At 35.1% G+C, this 13,721-nt stretch overlaps 1 protein-coding gene across 2 annotated transcripts in view; it reads left to right on the forward strand.

Annotated features, from left to right (window-relative positions):
* SASS6 (SAS-6 centriolar assembly protein) overlaps nucleotides 1–13,721 on the forward strand; it is a 62,828-nt gene that overhangs the window by 23,175 nt on the left and 25,932 nt on the right. For both annotated transcript variants that reach the window (XM_078451620.2, XM_078451621.2), the window contains 6 exons: nucleotides 7,451–7,642; nucleotides 9,982–10,176; nucleotides 10,285–10,374; nucleotides 10,450–10,629; nucleotides 11,004–11,085; nucleotides 12,018–12,154. In XM_078451620.2, the coding sequence (XP_078307746.1) occupies nucleotides 7,451–7,642; nucleotides 9,982–10,176; nucleotides 10,285–10,374; nucleotides 10,450–10,629; nucleotides 11,004–11,085; nucleotides 12,018–12,154 (876 nt within the window). The remainder of the gene's footprint in view (nucleotides 1–7,450; nucleotides 7,643–9,981; nucleotides 10,177–10,284; nucleotides 10,375–10,449; nucleotides 10,630–11,003; nucleotides 11,086–12,017; nucleotides 12,155–13,721) is intronic.

The following is a 13,721-nucleotide window of genomic DNA, read 5'->3' on the forward strand; positions in this document are numbered from 1 at the left end:
GGATTTGGTTTGCTAGTATTTTGTTGAGGAATTTTTGTATCTATGTTCATCAGAAATAATTGGCTTGTAATTCTCTTTTTTTGTAATACATATCTGTATCTGGTTTTGGTATCAGGGTAACACAGGCCTCCTAAAATGAATTTGGAAGTTTTCCTTCCTCTTCTGGTTTTTGGAATAGTTTGAGAAGAACAGGTATTCATACTCTTTAAATATTTGGTTGAATTTACCTATGAAGCCATCTGGTCCTGGACTTTTGTTGGAATTTTTTGATGACTGATTCAATTTCATTATAGGTGATCAGTTTGTTCAATTTTTCTTTTTCTTCCTGATTCAGTTTTGGGATGTGATATGTTTTTTAGGAGTTTATCCATATATTCTAGGTTGTACAACTTGTTGGCATATAGTTTTCCATGTCTTTTATAACCCTTTGTATTTTTGTTTTATTGGTTATTTCTCCTTTTCATTTCTAATTTTTTTTTTTTTTAAGTTTCTATGTTGTTTATTTCTGCTCTAATTTTTTTTTTTTCTTTTGAGAGAGAGTGCTTGCACGCAAGTGGGGAAGGGGCAGAGAGAGAAGTAGAGAGAGAATTTCAGGCAAGCTCTGTGCTGTCAGCATGAAGCCAAATGCAGGGTTTGAGATCATGACCTGAGCTGAAACCAAGAGTCTGATGCTCAATCAACTGAGCCATCCAGGCACCCCTCTGGTCTAATCTTTATTATTTCTTTCCTTCTACTTGTTTGGGATTTTGTTTGTTCTTTGTCTCATTTAGGTGTAAGGTTAGGTTGTTTATTTGGGATTTTTCTTTCTTCTTGAGGTAGGCCTGTATTGCTTGCTATAAACTTCCCTCTTAGAACAGTTTTTGCTTCATCCCAAAGATTTTTTAACCATTTTGTTTCCATTTTCATTTTTCTCCATGTAATTTTCAATATCTGCTTCATTTCTTGGTGTCCCATTCATTGTTTACTAGCATGTTATTTTTAACCTTTATGTATATCTGTGATCTTTCCAGATTTTTTCTTTGATTTCTAATTTCATAATTAGAAAAGATGAATGGAACAACTTCCGTCTTTTTGAATTAATTGAGTGAGACTTACTTTGTGGTCTAATATGTGATCTATTCTGGAACATGTTTTATGTGAAAAGAATTTTTATTCTGTTTCCAGATGGAATGTTTGGATATATCTGTTAAATCCATTTTGTCCAATGTGTCATCCAAAGCCACTGTTTCCTTGTTGGTACTGTTTGGATGATCTGTTCATTGATGTAAGTGGGATGTTAAAGTCCTTTAATATTAGTGTATTGCTATCAATTAGCTCCTTTATGTTATTAGCTGCTTTTATGTATTTGGATGTTTTCATGTTGGGTGCATAAATATTTACAGTTTTCATATCTTCTTGTTGGATTGTCTCCTTAATGATAAATCATGTCCTTCTTTGTCTCTTGTTACAGTCTTTGTTTTAAAGTGGAATACCAGGGGCGCCTGAGTGGCTCAGTTGGTTAAGCATCTGACTTCAGCTCAGGTCATGATTTCACAGTTCATGAGTTTGAGCCCTGCGTTGGACTCTGCTGACAGCTCAGAGCCTGGAGCCTGCTTAGGCTTCTGTGTCTCCCTCTCTCTCTGCTGCTTTCCTGCTCATGCTCTGTCTCTCAAAAATAAATAAAGATTAAAAAAAATTAAAAAAAAAAGTGACATACCAGTTTACACTGACATTATGGGCGTGCATGATAGTACTTCATAATAATGTGCACTTTTTCATATGCATATTGACCACTTGAGTATTCTCATGAAATTCAAGAATTTCTTGTTTGTTCAAATCTTTAGCCCATTTTAATTTTTATTATATATTTTTAAAATATATATTTATTTGAGAGAGATGGTGCATGAGTGGGGGTGTGGCAGAGAGTGAGGGAAAGAAAGAATCCCAATCAGAGTCCACAGTGTCAGTGCAGAGCCCTACATGGAGCTCTATCCTGTGAATTGTGAGATCACATGACCTGAGATGAAATCAAGAGTTGGATGCTTAACTGACTGAGCCCCCAGGTGCCCCTCACCCATTTTTAAATTGGACTTTTAGTATTTTGCTTATTGATTGTAGGAATTTTTTGCATATTCTTGACATGAGTCCTTTGATATATGCATTGTGAATATTTTCGGTCTGGCTTGCCTTTTTCATTTCTGTATGGTATAAAGTAGGGATGTTATATCTTTATTATGTATCATATAAACATTTACTCCCACCCTGTTTTTGCCTTTTACTATTCTCTTTTGTTGTATATAGTTCTTTTTATTTTAATCAGTCATTTTATGGTTTAAAGCTTCATTTCATGTTTGGAAAGCCTCTGCCATCCAAAGGCTATGAGAGATTTTCCTCCAGTATTTTCTTTTAATACTTTCATAGTTTTTTTTGTTGTATTTAACTTTTTTGTTTTTACTTTTTTTAATGTTTTTATACATTTTTGAGAGAGAGACAGCAGTTGCATACACAAATGTGCATGAATGGGGGAGGGGCAGAGAGAGAGAGGGACAGAGGATCTGAAGCGGGCTCTGTGTTGACAGCAGTGAGCCTGAGGTCGGGCTTGAACTCACAAACCATGAGATCATGATCTGAGCTGAAGTCAGATGCTCAGCCAACTAAGCCACTTGGTGCCCCTGTCGTATTTAACTTTTTAATCTGTTTGGAGTATATTTTTGTGGAGTGCAGTATAAGATAGGTATTTTTTTTTAACACAAAGTTAGTCATTTGTTCTAATACCATATATTCCACTTATTTAAAATGCAACTGTTAATATATATAGTAAATTCCTTTGTGTATTTTAGCTTGTTTCTGGAGTATTAGGGAGACCTAATTAATATCTTTGCAATTTTCTTATCCACTAGCAAGAATATATTTTCATTTATTCAGGTCTTATTTGTTTAAAACAGGCTTATAGTTTACTTTTATTTCCCTCTGTCTCCTTTCTTTTTTTCTTTTCCAGTTCTTATTAAATGTTGCCTAGAGACTTTACAGTTTTTTGCTGTATAAATTGGACCATCTATGCCCCACCACTGTGATAATTTTGTTTGTTGCTGATGTATATTAATGTCACACCCATTAATTGTGGATTATATTTATATAGCCTAATAGTTTTGAAGCTGATTCTCTTAGGTTTTTCAGGTAGATATGCAATATATAAAAATGTGAGGGGTGCCTGGGTGGCTCAGTTGGTTGAGCGTTTGACTTCACCTTAGGTCATGATCTCACGGTTAGTGAGTTTGAGTCCCACATCAGGCTTTGTGCTGACAACTTGGAGCTTGGAGCCTGCGCTGTCTCTCTCTGTCCCTCCCCTCCTCACGCTCTGTCTCTCTCTCAAAATTAAATTAACATTAAGAAAATGTGAATTTATGTTTTCTTAGTATTAATGTCTTTTTTCCTCTCATACAGAGAAATGCTAAATAATAGTGGAATACTTTCTTCATTCCATTCTTTTTTTTGGTAAATAACTTAAAATATCTCCCATTAGCAATGATGTTTGTTCTGTGTCTGAAAAAGTTTTCTTTTGTTCCTTCCAATTAAAGAGTTTTAATTCAAAGAGTGCTAAGTCAGATAAAATGATTCGGGGGGATTTAATCAAGTGATCATGTCATTTTTTTTCACTTTTATCTAATAATGTAATAAATGATAATGGATTTTTGGGGCGCCTAGGTGCTTCAGTCGATTAAGCATCTGACTCTTGATTTCAGCTCAGTTCATGATCTCATGGTTCTTGAGTTTGAGACCTGCACTGGGCTCCTGGCTGACGGTGCAGATCCTGCTTGGGATTCTGTCTTTCTCCCTCTCCCTCTGCCCCTTCCTGGAGTTCTCTCTTTTGCTCTTTCTTTCGCTTTCTTTCTTTCCTTCTTTCTCTTTCTTTCTCTTTCTCTGAAAATAAAGACACTTAAAAAAAAGGGTGAGTGTGGAACCATCTTTGAATTCATAGAATAATACTTAGTCAAAGAGATATTTAGTATCTTGTTGAATCAATCTATGAACACTTAATATAGGACATTTGTATTTACATTTGACCCTTCAACAGCATGGGGGTTAGTAGTGCCAACCTTGCCTTGCAGTTGAAAATCCACCTATAACTTGACTCCCCAAAAACTTAATACCTAATAGCCTACTGTTGACTGGCAGCCTTACCAATAATATAAACAGCACATATTTTGTATGTTATATGTATTAAATACTATGTTGTTACTATAAAGTAAGCTAGAGGAAAGAAGATAATAAGAAAATTATAAGGAGCAGGCACCAGGGTGGCTCAGTCAGTTAAGGATCCGACTTTGGCTCAGGTCAAGGTCTCACGGTTCATGAGTTTGAGCCCCACATCAAGGCTCTCTGCTGTCAGCACAGAGCCTGTTTTAGATCCTCTGTCCCCCTCTCTTCTCTCTCTGTCCCTCCCTTGCTTGTGCTCTCACTCTCTCTCTCTAAAATAAGTTAAAATGTTTAAAAAAATTATAAGGAAGAGAAAATACGTGTACAATACTGTAAAAAAATACATATGTAAGTGGATCTGCACAGTTCAAAGCTGTGTTCAAGCATCACCTGTATATTTATAGTGAATTTGGTCTGAGATTATCCTTTCTCTGAACCCTTAGTCTGCATGTTAAAATTATGGACTATAGACTATTTTGTTAGAATTATGCTAGTGCCATGAAATGAGAACATTTTCCAGTTTTCTCTATGCTTTGGAACAGTCAGAAAAACAAGGAACTATTTGTTCCTTGAAGGTTCGATAAAATTAAGTAGCCTCTTATCAGTTGGATCTAGTGCCTTTTTGAGGCATTTATCTTTAGGTTCTTTTCCCATTTCCTCCATGATCTTGGTCTGCTTGGATTTTTTTTATCATTTCTTTAGTTTTGCTAATTTATATTTCCTTAAAGAGCCATGTATTTCATCTATGTGTTTAAATGTATTAGTACCATATCATACACATTGTTATGATATTTAAAATCTTTGTATCATTTCTCATATATTCTTAATTTGTTTTGTTTTGGTTTTTTTTTTTGGTAGAATATATGAATGGGGGAGAGGGGGAGAGAGAGAGAGAGAGAGAGAGAGAGAGAGAGAGAGAGAGAGAGAGAGAGAGAGAATCTTAAGCAGGCTCCACTCCCAGCATGTGGTCCAATGCAGGGCCCAAATGGGATCCTGACCTGAGCTGAAATCTAGTTGGAGGCTCAACCTCAACGGACTGAGCCAGCCAGACCCTCCTTGTCTTTTTTTTTTTTTTTTAATTAAATTTAATTAATTAATTAAAAAGAATTTTTTTTTTTAACGTTTATTTTTGAGACAGAGAGAGACAGAGCATGAACGGGGGAGGGTCAGAGAGAGAGGGAGACACAGAATCTGAAACAGACTCCAGGCTCTAAGCTGTCAGCACAGAGCCTGACGCGGGGCTCGAACTCACGGACCGCAAGATCATGACCTGAGCTGAAGTCGGACGCTCAACCGACTGAGCCACCCAGGTGCCCCTAATTTATTTATTTTTTAATGAGACTGGATGGTTTGTTTTTTGGCCTTTTTGAAGAATGCGTTTTTCATTTTATTCTATACTATTTTTTTCCTTGTTCACTAATTTCTGTCATTTCAATTTTTTTTGGTTGTTTTCAAATTCTAGAAATGCACTTACAAGTACGTTTGTTGATGACTCCAAAGTGACTGAGGGAGTTGTTTGTATTCGTTATTTGTTACTACATATTCTAATAGGATTGTGAGTCAGTTCTTTGAGACTTTAAAATCGGACCATTCTTCTCTTCCTGCTGATATTATATAGGCAGTGCTTTTAAAATTTTAGTGTGCATCAGAATCATCTGCATTAAACAGTAGAAAATGTAAATGTTGCCCTATCCCTCACACTTCCTTCTTCTTTTTTTTTTTTTTTTAAACAAAAACTCCAAAATTCTAATGGTCACTGGGATAAAACCAGTTCTTTATTTTTACTGCCTTTATTGCCTTCGATGTGTTTGCTTACCTTTGACAGTTACAGTTAGCATCTTTACCAGTTTATTCTCTTTATTCTTCTTGATTGCTCTTTCAGTGTTTTTTCCAGCACTGCATTTTCAGTCGTTTGTGAACTTCTTCTGTTTTATCAATATCTATTTTCCCTTCTCCTCTCCTTTCCGTTTTTTAAAAAAATGAGGGAATTTTGAAGTAGTTACATAAAATTTTCCAAGTGTTTTATGAGGGAGACACTCCCCTGTTCCAGTAGGAATTTTTGAATAGGGACAACTTGTCTGGAATGCAGTTTTGGAACTTGCATCAAGTTTTATATTTGTTTACATTTTTCTGAGCTGTGATTGATCATAAGGAAATAATCCAAATTTTGGATGTATGTCTGCATATAAAAGCAATCATAGTTTTATATCTAATTGTAAAAAATTGGAAAGTCCATGTCCATAGTAATGCAGAGTTTAAATGAGTTATGGTATATCCATGGAATGGAATATTATGCAGCTATTAAAGTGTTTATAGAGTGTTTTAGTGGTATGAGAAGGTATAAATGCTAAAGGAATAAGAATCATGATTAAATTGTGTAAGTGGCTTAGTCTTAATTAGTTAAGTGTGTTTATTGTGTGTATGGGTGATGTCAATATAAATTTATTAGAAACATATCTGAGTATTTTCACAATCAGAAAAATATACTGTATTTTTGAAAGGTATTTAGGATTTGATAGTGTTCATCAATAGAAATTATTAAGATAGGCTTGTAGTATGATTCAAACAGGCACAAGATTACATATTTATTACCATGTTCAAATTTTTTCATGGCATAGGGGTGCCTGGCTGGCTATGCCTGACTCTTCTGTCAGAAGAGTGTGTGACTCTTGATCTCAGGGTTGTGAGTTCAGGCTCCACACTGGATATAGAGACTACTTAAAAATAAAATCTTAAATAGATTTTATCATGGGTAAAACATAGCTACTAAATGTAAGACTGAACTAATGAACAATACCTTGTCAATTTTATAAATTTAGGGCTTTTTTTAATTATAAAAAATATATACTGTTGTACAAAACTGAAATAATATAATGGTATTTAAAGTGAATACTGAAAATTCCCTGTGTATCCGCTTATTTACTTTTAACACAAATAGGTTCATACTATACTATTTTGGAGTTTTTTAACATAATCATGTCATTCTTCCCTTAACTTGAAGACTATTACTTCTAAATGTATGTGGGTTTAAGAGAAGCAGAAATTAAGAACAAGATCATAATGGTAAATTTGCCTTTGTTGGCCTTTCTCCTTCATGAAATCCATAATTGAAAATAGAGCCTCTGAAACAGGGAAATTTTATAATTATATAGAACAACTAAGATATTTTTTTCTTCAAATCTTCCTGTGTGTGTGTGTGTGTGTGTGTGTGTGTGTGTGTGTGTGTGTATGTGTGTGTGTGTTTTAATTATGGTACTATATTTTTATATAATAGGCACAGGTACAATGTCAACAGCAGCATGAACAACAGAAAAAAGATTTAGAAATCCTCCATCAACGAAACATCCAGCAGCTACAAAACAAATTATCTGAGTTAGAAGCGGCTAATAAGGACCTAATGGAAAGAAAATATAAAGGAGACTCTACCATCAGAGAACTGAAAACAAAACTCTCTGGTGTTGAAGAGGTATTGAACTTTGAGTTTGTTCCCCCCACCACCAATTTAAAATAGTGTTTTAATTTGGTGACTTTATTACTTGTGTGCATGGTGTTTCTCTAATGCTTTGCAAGGCTCTCTTGGTGGTGTTAGGGTAATCAGTTCAGACAATGCAAAAAAATTGAGAATCTAAAATCTGATAGAAAATGATAATTCAGAACAGAACTGAGGTAAAATTGGATATTTTTAGTTAAGGTTTTGAGGGGTAGGTCATTGGCACAGTGATCAGTGTACTTTTAATATCCTCACGGTGTCTGTGGGTCCGTATACTCAGTGTTGACAGGACTGGTTCTTTCAGTCTACCTAACATACCAAACAACTATATGAAGTTGTGTCTAATAATAATAATGATACTTTATTAGTAATGATAGTAGCTACGCTTACTGAACACATGCTATGTGACAGGCACTGTGTAACTATTTTACATATAGTAAACCATTTAATTTTCGTAACAATTCTTTTATTTATTTATTTATTTATTTATTTTTAATCTTTTAATTATTTTTTTTCCAATTCTCTTAAAGAAGGTACTATTATCACCATCTGATAAACTAAGGCACAGAGAAGTTAAGTAACTTGCCCAAGGTCACATAGCCAGTAAGTAGAAGAGCAAGGATTGGAACCTCTATTATTTGCTTGTCTTTAGAACTCCCTTGTTTTTTCAGTCAACAGAGACATTTCTTAAATCTTGCTATAGTGACACATTGTTGATGCTTTGGCCCTGATGATAGACTCCTTCCTAGCATTATTATACATTAATGTCATGAATTAATCAGAAAACGTAGATTTTGTTAAATCTATCGTATATTTTTTAAATTTTTTTAATGTTTATTTTTGAGAGAGAGAGTGGGGGAGGGGCAGAGAGAGAGAGAGAGGGAGACACAGAATCCAAAGCAGAGACACAGAGTGGGGGAGGGGCAGAGAGAGAGAGAGGGAGACACAGAATCCAAAGCAGGCTCCAGGCTCTGAGCTGTCAGCACAGAGCCCCACACGGGGCTCGAGCCCACAAGCTGTGAGATCATGACCTGATCTGAAGTCCGACGCTTAACCGATTGAACCACCCCAAGTCTATCATATTTAAAGATCACCAGTGTTACTTGGGCTCATGACACTTCCCATTCCATTTCACCAGTCTCTTGTGCTTAGGAAACTCTAAAGCCTGACTTGATGCTCACTGCCATTTATTATTTAGTATGTACCAGGCATTATGGTAAGCAAGGTGCATTAGGGTTCTTATGAAGATTAAGTGAAGTAATTGATGAAGTGTTAATTCTGTTTTACAAATGAGGGAGCTGAGAATTAGGTTAAAATAATTCCTAAGATTACACAGAAGAACCTAGATTTGTATTCAAATCCAGCAGAGTCTGCTTCTAAAACCACTATGGCATAATACTATAAAATTATTTTATAAAGTTTTTGTTATGAAAGTTATGTAGGAATACTATATACAAGACTTGTGTATACTGGCGTATTTGGTGATATTAGCTGATTAGGGAGTGATCTGCCCTAGATTTTTAATAACCCATTTTTAATTAACAATTATGTTTGCTTGTTTTTGTTTTAAAGAGTGAACCAAGAGGGAATCCAGAAGTGTTAACAAATTTATTGACATGGAAAGATATTTGTAATATTTAAAGAAGTTAGATTATAAAACTGCACAGTATGAGCACTTTCTAAAAAAAATCCGTGTGTATAAAAAGAGCAAAATGTTAACTCTAGGTCATAGATAGCTGCCATCCTTGGCTACCCTTCGGATCAGTTGGAGAATGCTCAAATGCCCTAGTGCCCAGGACATACCTCATACTAACTGTAAATAAGACTCTCTTGGGGAGGGTACCAGGCACCAGTAGTTTTTAAAGCTTCCTAGGTGATTTCAATATGCATAGTAGCTTGAGAACCACCGCTTACGTGGTAGAATGATAGGGCTTTTTATTTAGTTATTTATTTTATGTTTTTGAAATTCTGTTATAATGGCTGTTTATGACAAATGATTTTTTTAAAGTGTAAATTTCAAGATACCAAAAAATCCTTGTTACTAGTTTTTTAGAGTTGTAGTAATTTATTCATAAATGAGGATTATTTTCCTTGTTGTCATTGAATTAGATATTAGTATATTTTACAATTATTATTCAAATCTACAAGTTACATATACCTTTAGAGGGATATCCAAATCCTTTTTTAAAAAATCAATACTAGAACTTTAAAATTATTAAAGGTATTTTTAAAATATTTTAAACATCTTAATTATAAATAACCATAGTGGGCCAACTTCTCTTTTTTATGCTGCACCATTTTTTTTCTTTCTGTAGGAGCTCCAGCGGGCTAAGCAAGAAGTCCTCTCTTTGCGAAGAGAAAATTCTACCCTAGATGCTGAATGCCATGAAAAAGAAAAGCATATTAATCAGCTACAAACAAAAGTGGCTGTTTTAGAACAGGAAATCAAGGATAAGGACCAGCTTGTTTTAAGAACAAAAGAAGCATTTGATACAATCCAGGAACAAAAGGTCTATTTAAACATTTTTGAAACAAATTGATGATTACATTTACAAGTGATGCTTTTCTTAAACACAAGCATCTTATTAATTATTCATGTTTTTAAAAATATGTATCAGGTGGCTTTAGAAGAAAATGGTGAGAAAAATCAGGTACAACTAGGAAAACTTGAAGCTACAATAAAATCATTATCAGCGGAACTTCTTAAGGTTCGTTTCTAAAAATAACAGAATATTAAATTTCATTGGATTAAGTAGAGATATACATATGAAGCTCTTTTACAGGCAAATGAAATTATCAAGAAGTTGCAGGGGGATCTGAAAACTTTAATGGGTAAATTGAAACTGAAGAATACAGTAACTATTCAGCAAGAGAAACTCTTAGCTGAGAAGGAAGAAAAATTACAAAAGGAACAAAAGGAATTACAAGATGTTGGACAGTCTCTCCGAATTAAAGAGCAAGAGGTGGTGAATATTTTCTGTTTTTGCATGTGTGACTATTTGCAAAGTTTAACAAATTTTCTTAGATGTAGATTTTAAATTTCCATTTTGTTATATTCGAGAATATCTTTGACTCCCCCCCCCCCCCCCCCCCCCCCCAACCTTTCAACAGAAGTTAATGTGTTACAACCTAAAAAGTTAGTTATCATGACTCAGGTACCTTGAGTGTTCATATATATGTACCGTATATGTGTATGTACATATATAGATACACAGTTACACAGGAGAGCTATAATTCATTCTATTTAATAACAGTTAACAGTAATCAATTATTAATAGAAATACGTTTCAGTTTTTATTTAATTTTTATTATACTTATGAGGATTGACATATTTCAGGTATGCAAATTACAAGAACAATTAGAAGCTACAGTCCAAAAACTTGAAGAAAGCAAACAGCTTCTAAAAAATAATGAAAAGTGTAAGTATTTTAACTTTTTAAAAAAAAAATTTTTTTTTAACGTTTATTTATTTTTGAGACAGAGAGAGACAGAGCATGAACGGAGGAGAGTCAGAGAGAGAGAGGGAGACACAGAATCTGAAACAGGCTCCAGGCTCTGAGGTGTCAGCACAGAGCCCGACGTGGGGCTTGAACTCACGAACCGCGAGATCATGACCTGAGCCGAAGTCAGACGCTTAACCGACTCAGCCACCCAGGCACCCCTTAACTTTTTATGTAAAAGAAGTTTGTAACTGTACTCTTAATCTGAAAACGTTATTTGAATTCATAAAAGTCCAGGTAGATCAAGATACTGCTCCATACAGATAATTTCTGTTTTAAATATACTGTCTCCATGTCTTTGCTACAGTAACTTATATATCAGCTGCCCTGTAAAACGGTTACCATTCTGAAGAAAACCATATTACATGTGTCAGTAACCCAAAATTAAGTGTTGAAAATATTAACGATAACTTAAGTTCTTCACTGATTAAAGTTCTTCACTACACCTTGTTTAATTGCTGTATTTACCTAATAGTAACAACATGAATTATTTGAAACTAAAATATAAGATCAAGCCTATAACATTTTCTCAGTGTTTAGTATTGGTTATCAGATAAGAGTGGGAACTTTAAGTAAACTAAGATATTATTCTAGAAATGAAAGCCTTGAAAGAGATCCTTGACTAGCAGAAATACATGTTTTAGATTATAATAGGTTAAGGAGTTCTATGTGGTAGTTGCTCAAATAAGAGTCTTTAATGACAAAAATTTAGGTAAACCTGTAGTCTCCTGTGATATAAGGTAATCTTAAAGACTTAACATTATAAAAATCTCAGTATAATTTTTAAATGTTTAAAGTAATTAGAAAAAAATAATCAAAATTCTTTATCTTGTTTTGTTCTTTTATTTAAGTAATCACATGGTTAAATAAAGAACTAAATGAAAATCAGCTAGTGAGAAAGCAAGATGTATTGGGACCGTCCACCACTCCGCCTGTACATTCGAGCAGCAACGCAATCAGAAGTGGGATTTCTCCTAATTCTAATGTGGTAAGATTTAAACTAAGGTGTGAGCGGTCGTTGGGGCGTCTGGATGGCTCAGTCGGTTAAGCATCTGACTCTTGATTTTGGCTCAGGTTATGGTCTCACGGTTCTTGAGTTCGAGACGTGTGTGGGGCTGCAGAATCTGCTTGGGATTCTCTTTCCCTCTCCCGTTTGTGCGCACGCGCGTTCTCTCTCTCTCTCTCTCTCTCTCTCTCAAGTAAATAAACTTAAAAAAAAAATGATGTGAGTGGTCTTAGTACATTTCCTAAAACAAAAATATTCCCAGACTGTGAGGAAGTTTCCGTGACTTCAGGTGCCGGTACTAATATGCATATTTCAGGTATGCAAATTATAAGAACAGTGAGAAATGGGGTTTAAACTTTAAAGAGTCCTACAGTTATTAGCACAGTTATTATTAGAGTCCTGCAGTTACTAGTCCTACAGTTATTGGAAGTGTGACATATAGGTATACTTGGTCTTAGCAAAGAGGCTATTTTTCAAGGGCACACTTCTTTTTAAGATTTTAGTCATATAGAAATCACTCATAACTAAAGTAATGCCACATGTGCTGAAAAGCTTACAGTATTCACGGGGCCTTAAGAAGGGAGAATAGGCTTTGGGCTCAAGTTTGGAACTGTGACGGATGGAGCCTAAACTGAATTCTGTTTGAAAAACAGGAGGTGGGGGGGCAGAGAGAGAAAGAAGTGTCCTTTTATCAAGCTTGTCAGTTCCAGATTCCTGAAGGAATAGTTAGGAAATATAAGCTTTCTAGCTCCCAGTACCAGGAGCTTTTTCCTTGCAAGAAATTAGGGGAAACAGAAGAGCAGCTCCTTACGTCTGGGAGCTGGCTTGCTGCTGTCAGCAACACCCTGGTGTTGCTAGGAGAGCTGTCCTGGCACTCACAACTAGGCATTGGGGCTCTCCTGTTGAACAAACGATATAACAGAAAATCAACATCAGGCAAGGCCACTTTGTGACTGTGACGGATCAAGACAAAAACAAGACCACCTCATAATCATGTCAGACCACAATTTTAAAAAAATCATTGCCAAGCCACAAAACTACACAAGCTTTCTCCTATCCTGGCTAATGTGATTGGTTGTTGCTTCATTACCAATTATAGTTTTGGCCTTAGTACATTCTTCCTGACTTACAAGGTTTATTTCAGATAGTCACACAGTTATCCTTATTTACAGATAGCATCCAACCCACAACAAAGCCACACTTTATTAAACTCTCCCTTAAACCACCTAACACATAAGTCCAATAAATAAGTCCCTTTAACACCTTCATACTGCCACATCCCTTTTACTAGGTTCCCCACAGTGTGCAGTCTCCATTGTTTGCAAGGAGCAGTAAACCCAGGGTGTAACCTAAAGATACATTTCTGGTAGTTTTTGGTTGGAGAGCACTGGCAGAGGATTTAAAATGTAAATAAATACTTAATTGAAGTTTAAATCTATCCCAATAAATCAGGTAGTACTTAATCAGATAGTACTTGATGTTTAGAGAGAGGAATGGATTTTTGCTAAATAGAAAAAGGTGTAGAAAGAAGTGCCCACTGCTGAATGAC

Source organism: Panthera onca, chromosome C1 (assembly GCF_046562875.1).
Source record: "Panthera onca isolate mPanOnc1 chromosome C1, mPanOnc1 haplotype 2, whole genome shotgun sequence".
Classification (NCBI taxonomy): domain Eukaryota; kingdom Metazoa; phylum Chordata; class Mammalia; order Carnivora; family Felidae; genus Panthera; species Panthera onca.